Source organism: Azolla caroliniana, unplaced genomic scaffold, assembly GCF_043228905.1.
Source record: "Azolla caroliniana isolate FFs.n. ecotype wild unplaced genomic scaffold, voAzoCaro1.0.p SCAF_3, whole genome shotgun sequence".
Lineage (NCBI taxonomy): Eukaryota > Viridiplantae > Streptophyta > Polypodiopsida > Salviniales > Salviniaceae > Azolla > Azolla caroliniana.
The window spans coordinates 18,646,193-18,658,364 of NW_028230438.1; the positions used below are offsets into that span (position 1 = coordinate 18,646,193).

Here is a 12,172-nt window from a genome sequence, read left to right on the forward strand (position 1 = left end):
GTAGCGAAGGAGCTGAGATGGGCCTATTGAGCAGACATGCCGAAGGTCGAGGCCCACAGAACCAAAGGGGTCGCGGCAAACGGGACCGGACCGGACAAGGAGCGCGAGCAAAGCGAAGCGACGCCAAGAGAAGTCGGTTGGAAGAATCGGTTGCCACATAGGTTGACACTACGACCCTACCTCAGGTTGAGCTTGAGGGGGAGTGTTGAGAGGCAAGCTCAACCGGAGCCGAATCGGTTGAATAAGCCTGAGCCGGTAAGCGAGATGAATCGGTATGCCGGTGAGCAACCGAGTCGGTAAGCAGTAAGGACCGGTGAGCTGGGGTGTTACGGGCATGACCATATAATATCCCGTGGTAAGAATTTACCGTAGTATTCTATACACGTGGATAAGTGTGAGGGTTAAACGAGAGTGTAAAGAAGGGGAGGATTACTTTTAATCCTCGGGATTGAGACAACCCATTAGGTCAAGTGTGAACTTGCCTGGGGGCCTTGGGTATCGCTATAAATAAGTGGGCCTAGCTACCCTCATTTGATCATCATTTGACTACATCGAGACTCTGCTCGTGTGGTGGGTCAACTCTTGTAGCGAGCGCGCCAGCACCAGGTACGACTCGACGCCACGGCGGTGGTATGGGACGCCGATCGAGGCTCGAGTCCGTCTCGATCCCTTCGCTCGGGGGTGGTCGGGTGGATCGGCACCCTTCTTTCTCTTTCTCCTTTCTATCTATCTTTTCTTTATCCTTATCTTAAGCTTACGTTAGTACCAAGATCTATAATATGGGGAGCCGGTATGCCGGATCCAATCTGTAACCGGAAGCCTAGTATTGGTTAGACTACTAGGCAGTTATAGTCTCGTAGTTAGTGTCAGATGCTCGTGTGAGCATTGAAGTACACCGTACTTCTAACAGTCCCGAGTGGACTTGTATAAATAGCGCTGATGAGTGCGTTGTAGATATAGAGAGCACAGAGTATTCATATAATTTTGAAGAATAGTGTGTCCTGCTCTCTCTCTCTCTCTCTCTCTCTCTCTCTCTCCCGCGTACTCTCTCTCTCTTTGTGTATTGTTCTTTCTAACGCTTCCGCAAGCAATCTCTTACAGTTGTCGATTCTGGAGCGTCGTTCCACCTGACCCCGGACCGGAAATGCTTCTCATCCTACACCAGCCCGGTGAGCACGGCTGTGTCCGGATGGGGAATGAAGGTACATGCCGAATTGTCGGCATAGGAGACGTGTGGTTGACAACACCAACCGGATGCAAGTTGTTGCTGAAGGATGTCTGACACGTTCTGAAGGTTCGACTGAACCTGATATCAGTCGATCGGCTAGATGATGAAGGCTACACAGGTAGCATTCGGAACGGAGTCATGAAGTTCAGCAAAGGGAGCCTAATAGTGGCTCGGGCCCGGAAAGTCAACACTCTATATACCTAATGAATGCCCGGTTATGCCGGGAAGAAGTGAACGTTGCATCACACACTGCCGGTGAGCTGTGGCACAAGAGACTGTGTCACATGAGGGAGAAGGGGATGAAGAGGCTTGCCGATGACAACCTCATTCCGTGAAAGACGTGCATCTTGAGAAGTGCACCGACTACCTGGCCGGTAAGCAAAACCGGACCTCCTTCCGCTCAAGGCCACCAATGAGACGTAATGCACCATTGGAGCCGGTGCATACCGATGTGTGTCAAGTGGACACGAAGTCACATGCTAGATCGCAATACTTCGTGACATTCATAGACGACCACAACCAGAAGTTGTGGGGCACACCATTGAAGATGAAGGATCAGGTGTTATCCGTCTTCAAGGAGATCCACGCAAGAGTGGAAAGAGAAACTGGCCGGAAGTTGAAGGCGGTTCGAGCAGATAACGGAGGAGAATACCGGGGGCAGTTCAAGGAGTACTACCACTCAAAGGGAATCCAGCTCGAATTTACCGTGCCGAAGACGTTGGAACTAAACGGGCTGGCCGAGAGGATGAACCAGACCATAATGGAGAGGGTCCGGAGTATGCTAGCACATGCCAAGTTACCCAAGACGTTTTGGGTTGAGGCGCTTACGACAGCAACGTACATGATAAATAGATCACCCTCAGTACCCTTGGACGGAGACATGCCACAGAGAGTATGGACTGGTAAGGAAGTGTCTTACCGGCATCTGAAGGTGTTCGGGTGTCTCGCTTACGTGCAAGTGGCAAAGGACCGGAGAGCAAAGTTGGATCCAAAGTCTCGGCCTTGCATATTCCTGGGATACGGCGATGATGAGTTCAGTTACCGAGTGTGGGACCCCGTCGACAAGAAGGTGTTCTGGAGTCGAGATATTATCTTCATGGAGGACAAGACCCTTGCCGACTAGGACTCGAAGAAGAAGATAATGAACTCCGAGTCGACCGGTAAGGATCGGTTCGATGAGATGCAAACCCAACCGGCAAAGAGCCGGTTAACACTCGAAGAACCGGCCGGTTACGGAGAGGACATCGAACTGGCAGAAGAAGAAGAGGAAGCAGGAACCGGAACCGGCCAAGATCCCGAATCGGATTTGGATGAAACAGAGGAGCTAGTTGCCAGAAACCAAAGACGCAGATATCCTCTCAGAGAGAGAAGGGCCCCCCGGAGATTTCTGGATCCAGAGCATGTACTGCTAACCGATCAGGGGGAGCCGGAAAGCTTCGAAGAAGCTAAGAGAGACACCCACAGCCACAAGTGGTCGAGTGCCATGCAGGACAAGATGGATTCCATGCATGAGAACCACATGTATGAATTTGTTGAGTTGCCGAAAGGAAAGAGGGCACTCCGAAAGAAAAGTGGGTGTACAAGCTGAAACCGGGAGATGCCGACAACCCCCCAAGATACAAAGCTAGGATCGTGGTGAAGGGGTTCCACCAGAAGAAGGGCATGGACTTCGACGAGATATTTGCCCTGGTAGTAAAGATGACTTCCATCCGGACGGTATTGAGCATAGCGGCAAGCATGGACCTCGAGGTAGAGCAATTAGACGTGAAGACGGCGTTCCTCCACGACGACCTCAAAGAGGAGATCTACATGCAGCAACTGGAGGGATTTGTGAAGAAAGGGAAGGAGCACCTGGTTTGTCAGTTGAAGAAGAGCCTCTACGGTTTGAAGCAGGCTCCCCGGTAATGGTACCGGAAGTTCGACTCCTTCATGACCGATCAAGGGTACCACAAGACGCATGCCGATCACTGCGTATTTGTGAAGAAGTTTGAAGGTGGAGACTTCCTGATACTCCTCCTGTACGTGGACGACATGTTGATCGTTGAACGAGACCAAGTCAAGATACGGACGCTGAAGAAAGCTCTGAATCAGACCTTCTCAATGAAAGACTTGGGTCCGGCAAGACAGATACTGGGGATGCATATCATCCAAGACCGGTCAAAGAAGCAATTGTGGTTGTCACAGGAGAAGTACGTGACAAAGGTGCTTCAACGGTTCAACATGTTAGAAGCAAAACCAGTCGGATCGACACTCCCGGCAAACTGCAGATTATCAGGTAAGCAAAGCCCGAAGACGAAGGTAGAGAAGGTAGATATGATGAAGATACCATATGCCTCTGCCGTCGGGAGCTTAATATACGCAATGGTGTGTACCCAACCGGATATCGGATACACAGTTAGAGTGGTGAGCCGGTTCATGAACAATACCGGCAGAGAGCACTGGAACGCAGTGAAGTGGATACTCCGGTACTTGAAAGGCACCTCAAGTATGTGCCTCCGATTCGGCTCCGGTAAACCCCAACTTGACGGTTTCACAGATTCGGATATGTCGGCTGATGCGGACACCAGCCGGTCAACTTCCAGATATGTCATGACCTATGCAAGGGGAGCCGTTTCGTGGCAGTCGAGGCTGCTGAAGACGGTTGTGTTGTCAACCATGGAGGCGGAGTACATGGCAACCGTGGAAGCCGGCAAGGAAATATTATGGATGAAGGACTTCATCGGAGAGCTAGGGCTCCGGCAAGAGGAATACTAGCTCTACTGCGACAATCAAAGTGCCATCCACCTTGCAAAGAACGCGGCATACCATTCCAGAACGAAGCACATCCAACGTAGGTACCATTGGATCCGGGAGCAAGTAGAAGATCGAGAGTTCGTGATGACGAAGATCCACACGGAGGAGAACGGATCGGATATGTTGACCAAGTTGTTGACACTCGACAAGTTGGACGCATGCCGGAAGCGGATCGGACTGACGAGGTATCCCATGCCGGAGTGAAGGGGGAGTTTGTTAGGATTTCGGTCCTTCCAGATGGGATATGATTACCCGGCAAGGAAGACCCGGTGAGAACCTCTCACCAGATGAAGGGACATATAGGTAAATATGTTTCTGAGAGCCCATTAGGGTTCTATTTGTAAATAGTCCTAATGTCATATTACTATAAATATGACCTAGGGCAAACACTATATGGTGTGTTGTCATTATTTGTTGTATAGAATTATTGAGTGTAATTGTTGTACAGAGTGAAAAGAGAGAGAGAGAGAGAGAGAGAGAGAGAGAGAGAGAGAGATACAAAGTGAGTCTCTGTTGTAATTGCCACCAGGCAAAGATTGTGAGCAAGAGGTTGTTGCCTCTGTGTTCACCTGTTGTATTACTCTCGACATAGTGATAGTTGGAGTTTGTGGACTCCCATGGTTTTTCCCATTTAGGGTTTTCCACGTAAACATATTGTGTACCCTCTCTCATATTGTCTGTGTGTACGTGTATTCACCTCCATTCCCATTCTCGGTGTTCGATTCGAAACGACACGATCTGAGACTCGATTGTGGCCGAGTAATATTCCGCATATTTCGTGTCAAGTCCGACACCCATCGAAACCGGAACCGGAACCCAACAAAGACGAAATCCAACTTTCCAATGACTAGAAGTTGAGCTTGAATGGGCGTGTTGAGATTCAAACTCAACTTAACCTAGTGTGGGAACACACCCTAAGAATATGTGAAGTGTGTGAACATATCACCATTATGTAACATAACTAATATGAAAAAAACCCAAACCCTATGACAGATAGTTATTGAGGTAGTTAAGGTTTGCCCCCTTTCCCGAGAGGTAGTTTTAGTAAGAGAATGTAGACAGAAGGTGACTATATAAGCACCTTCCCCTCTCCATTGTCACGTGTTGGTTGTTATTCTTTTCTTGTTAATATACAATTTACGTTTTCTGTCTATTTCCTATATACTCTCTTCACACACACACACACATGTCTAATCCATTTCCGTTGCACATAATCACATAGTTGATTATTTACACATTTCTTTATTAGAACTTTACATCTAGATTAATTGTATCAAGCACCTCAACTAGTCAAGTAGGTCATTTGTCCCATTTTTTGACTCTTAACAGTATCTCTTGCTAATGGTTCAATGTGGTCTAAAAACTTAACCTTATGGGGAATCATTTCATGTGTCCACTACCTCCACCACTTGGCCAAGGCCTTTTGTTCGTCTTTGGTTTCATATCTATGCATCTTATGGTCTTTATAATTACATAAAGCATTAGAGTTTGGAGAGAAATGGTTTATAGATTCATGGGCTTATAAATTTAAAATACAAAAATGACGATGTAAAGTTTGTGGGTCCAAATCCACTTAAGCAAGTCTCATGTTGTGTTGGTGCTATCAAAACCCCATGTTTATAGTTGTGTGATCATGCTCACCAACCATTTGTAAAAGTAGGACTTTGTCAATTTATTATCTCAATTGTGCCATAATTTAGATTTTCAAATTGGATCATAAAGAGATGATGGGAGGAAATGTGGATATGAGCTTAGATCATTTCCACCAGACATGGCCCATGCTCATACTTTGCTTGATTTAGGTGAAATGTTTGGGAAACACTTATTTGTTAATCAACAACTCTCTTGTGCATGATAACTCTTGCGTTCATGCACATGAAGTTGTAAGAAACATGTATTAAAGACCTATAGGAATCTAGCAAAAAAACATACTTCTATCAAACTTATGCAACCTATAAATAGTCTCAACCAAAAAGGTTGAAAATTCAACTCACAATCTGGCAAACTAGGTTACCTTCTGCCCGACACTCGAGTATATCCATACGATCTGAGTTGATGGGTCAAGGTTAAATTAATATTTGCTCTGACAAACCCATCTTCTCCCTAGGTCAAGACTTTGGAGTAGCTTTAGACAATCGTATTATTGTGCATTTTTTTCCTAGTAAGCTCTCAACCTTTCGTGATAGTACAATTCATAATATTTGAGATTAAATTATGGGCCATTTCAACAATCACATTTGTTTCATATCTCCAAGCACTATTCGTTGGGACAAACATCACATTTTCAATCGTGTGTCCAATCAAGAGCCATGCTTGCAAAAACTTTGATAATTGTACAACAAACATTTTGCTTCACATTTTGACTAATAGTATGTACTATGTAGTTATATGTCTCGAATGACGAGGCCTGATTTAGATGTTATCCCTCATATCACATTTTATTTGAAGCTTTCCAAGAGTTTATTGATAGAATAACTATAGCCAACAAACAAGGTTCAAAAGCACAATTCATTATATACTCTAGTCATGGAGGGACCAATTATAACTTTTCACGGTGGTCTTTATTTGTAATGATGGTGCCCATAGTTCATGGAAATTGAAACTAGTATATTAAATTGAGTTAAAACTAATAGAATATTAGACATGAAAAAATGAAGCAATATATCTAAACTCGAATGTTTCATAGGTTTCTAGGACTTGTCTTTCCAAAAAAAGGCTTCTATGACTTTCCATACATAATTTTGATCAAGTTTACAGACATCTAACCTCACCATATTTAAGAGTATTGGTAAAAATCCCGAATGCAAACATTTATCCATCGTCCATAAATCTTCAAAGAAGTTCCCATGCCTTACTAAGGCTATATTTCCATTTCAATGATATTTTCCATTGGAAGACACATAATTTTGATCAAGCTTACAGACATCTAACCTCACCATATTTAAGAGTATTGGTAAAAATCCCGAATGCAAACACTTATCCATCGTTCATAAATCTTCAAAGAAGTTCCCATGCCTTACTAAGGCTATATTTCCATTTCAATGATATTGTCCATTGGAAGACACACTTCTAAGTCCTAGCAATCCAATGAAACATCAACTAACTTTGTCCACACTCATCTTCACACCAAATAACTTCATTTCACATTTCAGATCATCACCAATGCCAAGTATATGAACCTTGATTCATTTATCGTGGATTGTAGAGCTAATACTCGATATAAAACTTTGCTACTTTTTTCACCATCCCATTCGATTTGTGAATCACTAAATTTTTTGGGTGTATCACCAAATGTTGTTATGACTAGCTACTCAAGACTGGCCATCTACTGGGCCACACTCCAACTTTAAATGCTTGGCAGAGCTTAACTGCAAAACATTCAAATTCAGCTCGAATAAAAACAAAGAAACCCAAATGTTTTGCCAGCACTGTGGAAGATATCACAATCTATCAGAAACCTTGTCAATGACAAGCCTCAAAAGATACGAGTAAAGAGCATATGATGCATTCAAATTCAGACTCTTGTTATACAGGCATTGCCATAACTTTCCATTCATTTTAACAAGATTTAAATATGTACAGCGAACTGATACATAAATTTGTCATACGAAAATTGCCCCATCAAAAATCATGGCACATCACATACAAGATTATATGAACAAGGTCAAAAACATGTCTTGCGGTGAAATGAATCACTATAAGCTCACAATCTTTATTGAATGCTTTCCATTTCATCACATGACTTGTGTTTCTGCATCTCATTTCATCGTTTGAGGTTGCCATGTACAAATTACATCATGGTATACATGGTACATAAGAGAGATCTTGCATAAAAATTCGCTCAACACGTGCACAATTCAGCATCAAAACCACCCACTTCCAACCTTATAAAACGACCACAAAAACGAGGCAATTTATGAGTTTTTAAAAAAATTCTGTAGCTTGTTAATTCTACAAAAATTATATACACGATGCTTGTTAATATCCTCAAGTCCATTATTGATAAATTTGATGAGTCATGGAATAAATATGTAACTATATCCAATGATATACATTCAACAAATGCATAACTATATATAGTGAATGCAGCAATGCATAGTCACATACTCAATGTAGACACACACACACCATGACTCATAACCTACTTCATGCCTAAAAGTATTTCATGGCATACTGAATAAATCGTGGGTATGTATGCTCAATCCATAATGAGAAAACCACAATGCCTCACAGAGCACAAAAGAAATATATACCTTTCTCATAGTGTAGTATCTAAGGTAAAACACTATGTTGCTGAAGTATAAACTTTCACATGCATAAACAAGTAGTGCCAAATTCTCCTACATAGATAAAGACACTCTGTAGGCCCAAACTTGACTAATGTTTTGTTTTGTCTTTTTGACTTCTTTTCAGATTAATTTTGGGCTATTTGTTGATGCAAAATCGCAACAGCCGTCGCAAGTGCTTGTAGAGGCGATACGTGGGGTCGAAAACTCAGAGAGAATAGCCCCACATCCAGGATCTCTAATGACACGAGTGTGTTCGGGTTGTGCCCCTACAAGAACATGTCAAAAGTGTCAAAATCCATGGACAACATTACATAAATGAACTAATATTCACAAAACATTAGGAAGGCGTTTCACTTGAACCATAATATTTATTCACTTCATATTGACAAAAATTGAGTTACATATATAAGATCAATGAAATATAATCCATAACTAAGATTTGAATGTTTTGCATGTTACCTGCGAGACAAATTGTAAGGGTTTCCGGGGTGTGAGCCAATTGAGAAGGTCATGATTTGTAAGCATTACGCTTGTCCGAGGTTCAGGGAGCCCAAGTTTCTCCAATTTCAGGACCGACAAACCACACCCCATGTCCCAACCCCCACAATCACAATCCCCGCCGGACAACCATCGTTGGATCAATGGGGTAGGACCACATTCCAATCCATCCATAACTACCTCACCATTCTCATTACAATTCATGAGAAAGCCAGAAGCATCATCATCATCGATCCTTCGAGCCCAACTAGTGGCATTCTTCGACGGGAATCCATGATCTCCGGCCGGTAAAATAACTGTCACATCGGCCATAGTTTGCCTAGATTCATTCTTCGGCTTTAGGCAAAGCTTCTTCGAGACATTCTCCGGATAATCACAAGCATAGATCTGCATTGGATTGCAATGAGGTCGATTAATTAGACCCTCAGAGTCATAGCCTCGAGCCTTCGACGATTTGTCGAGGAATCTCATACCCCAACCACCACCCTTCCGGCCGAGAAATTTGGCGCCCCAACCGAGTGTATCTTTACGATCTCGATCGAGAAGCGCAGGATGGGGCCTTAAATCATTCGCACATGATGTGATAACAATGGCTGCAAGCTCAATTCTCTGCTTATGTGCCTTCCTAGTAATGGAGAAATCATCTTCGGCATCTCTGCTCCAATGCGATTTCGCAGCTAACAATGCATCATGATCATCTGACCTTCTTCTTCGGCCTCTGGCATCCATGGATACTAGACCTAACCCTAACCCTAACCCTAACACATCTCTAGTTTGCAGCTTTAATCCATCGCCACTGTGGGGATGAGATTTAGGTTCCCTTCTTCGGTAAAGAACAAACCGCGTTTCGATCAGTCCATTCAGTAATCTCCCATCATTGGGTCGGAATCGAAGGTTCTGATCTGCATCACAAACCTTCATCTTTCCTAGATTAGACTCCATGGTTTCCTGTTTTGGCAAGAAGAAGCCATTCTTGGCTTGCCCGCTGTCTCTCCTTGAATGGAATGTGTAGACCCAACTGTGCTGCTTCTGCTTCTTTGGCCTGCTTGCCCTCACAAAGAAGACCTCATCAGAAGCATCCATGGAGAAGCTATAGCATGGAGATCCGCCCTGTTCAGAGAACCTCAAGACGCCCTTCACGAAAGAGGAGGGGAGCTCCCCTCGGAAAGGTGTGGAGAGCTTCGATTTGAAGGCAAAAGAAGTGGGATCTGCTTCAGATTTAGAGGAGGTATGGCGGATTTTAGGGTAAATCTTGGGAGATGATGGATCCTCTCCATGGTTCTGCAGAGCTATGGCGGTGAGCCTACTGTTGACATAGCTGAAATCCTCGTCCAAATTGGAGTAAGATCCACCATTGCGATGGGGCTCAGACAGTTGTGAGAAAGGCTCAATTTGGTGGTGTTCAATCCCGTCATCGACAGGGAGCTCTTGCGAGGAGGCAGTTGCCCATGACTCTGAGTCGCTGCTCCATCCTCCATCGCCGGCAAGACCATCTCCATGGACTGGCGATGGAGCTCTCTGCAGTGAAGTAGGATTGAATGTGGAGGAAGCATCCTTCCCTGTGGTGCAGCAGAAGGAATCGAAGCCATAATCCTTGCATCCACATGGTAATGGCTTGTCATTAGTATGCTCAAATGACACAGACGCACCTCTGCCCGTTGCCCTAAGGTATTCACTGGCATTCTCTTTCACAGAATTCTCCGGCAGCTTTCCCTCTCCATCGCCATGGAGATCCGTCGAAAGCTCGCCTCTGAACAGGGATTGAAACCCCCCCTCTTCGCAGAAAGCCTCCTTGCAGGGATGCTTCCTACCCTCCTCTGTAGAAAAGAATCGAGAGCAACCTTGAGCGTATGCAGGTATTATATCCGGAGAGTGAAGCAGATCACATCTGCTCGAGAAAGACGATGATTCTTGAGTGGATAGTGACAGCGATGAAGATGAGGAGCTCTCGCTAGCTGGAGAAGGTGAGAATCTGCAGCATTCGCAGTGGCCATACCAATTGCTATGGCTGTGGACACCATCACCATGGGAGCTTGCCGACCTCCATTTCTCGTCAGTGAGAGGTGACCATAGCCATTGATCCTCCCAGAACCTATCCATACTGGGATGTCCTGTACTCCTGCTGCCTTCGCGGCTCTCCTGCACCTTGCTCATCTTCTTCTTCTCCTTCTTCTCCATCTCCAGAAGCTTTGAATTCTGAAGGAAAATCTGTAACGCCATGTTATCTTCAGATTCCATGGATGGATCACTGTGATGGTGAGGTTCGCGAATCAGGAGGCGACAGGCAGTATGAAAGCAAACCTAACGATTTAATTCAACGCTTTCACTCTATGAGATTTCTTGACTCCATGAAAGCTCCCATTTCTAGGTATATACACAGTTTAATTTCACAGTTTTCCGCTGAAACTCCGAATCTGACGCTAGAGGAGATTTGTTATCAGGCATAAGATGATTCTTCAGCATTAGATATCCATGAAAGTTCTAGTTTAACAGATAATGTATTCAATTTCTGCGTCTAAATGTATATAATTCTGTAACAGAAAGTGTATAGCCATAGCCAAATAGAAAACTCAGGAATTGAGCAGGCTAAACATGTTTCTCATACACAGTTAATAGCTGTTCTGATTAGATATAGTTCAACCACGACACATTAACAGTTGGGTTAGTTAAGATTATTAGCTTAACCCCAAACCATAAAAAGGCGGATTAGTTTGACGCTCCAAATTAAGACAAGAACTAATAATGCAGATTTTTAGCTGGATTTTGACAGTCAGATTAAGGTATGGGTGTAAGACGGATGAAGGCGCTTGGATTCAAAGCTCCAAAGGACCCATCGAAACAAGTGGATATGGATTGGTGGATGGATGGATTGCGTGATGACACAGAGATGAATCAAATAATTGGGCTGGGATGGAAAGACAATGCAGAGAAATGGGGAAGGAAACCAGCTCAGTTAGAGTAAAAGACTTGTGAATATGAGACACAAATTTGCTCTGTTTCTTTTCGTTTAGAAATAAGGCATCGATCAAACTTCACTGTTAACCATGGTAAGGACGACAGACCAAATCCTTAACTCTGGGGTCAACCAGATTTAACCATGGTTACAATCAACCATACCCTGGTTAAGTAAAGACCTTTCATCTCACCCCCAGATGTACGTAACCATGGTTAAACTTGAAGGATCATAGCCATGGTTAATATATGTATACTTCCTCGAGTAGCATTAACCATGGTTAAAACCTAAGCATTACTGTGGTTTAGCCATGGTTAACAATTCCCCGCACCCCAATCATTTAACCATGGTTTGACGTGGCAAACACATTCAGCTAGGCTCAGACATTAACCATGGTTAGTGCTGGGGTGC

At 44.1% G+C, this 12,172-nt stretch overlaps 1 protein-coding gene across 1 annotated transcript; it reads right to left on the reverse strand.

Annotated features, from left to right (window-relative positions):
* Positions 1 to 8,232: 8,232 nt before the first annotated feature.
* On the reverse strand, positions 8,233 to 11,194 carry LOC147866391 (uncharacterized). Its single transcript, XM_087316833.1, has 2 exons — positions 8,770 to 11,194; positions 8,233 to 8,576 (listed from the first exon to the last, which is right to left on the reverse strand). Exons 1-2 carry the CDS (start codon positions 11,044 to 11,046, stop codon positions 8,436 to 8,438), a joined length of 2,418 nt encoding a protein of 805 aa, XP_087172959.1. The 5' UTR covers positions 11,047 to 11,194; the 3' UTR covers positions 8,233 to 8,435.
* Positions 11,195 to 12,172: the final 978 nt, after the last annotated feature.

What these genes read in the sequence shown, in the direction of transcription:
- LOC147866391 (XM_087316833.1), bottom strand. Translation starts at nt 11,046, where the DNA reads ATGGAATCTGAAGATAACATGGCGTTACAGATTTTCCTTCAGAATTCA. An exon ending in CCTTACAATTTGTCTCGCAG is followed by an intron (nt 8,577 to 8,769) that starts GTAACATGCAAA and finishes ATGTTCTTGTAG; the next exon opens with GGGCACAACCCGAACACACT.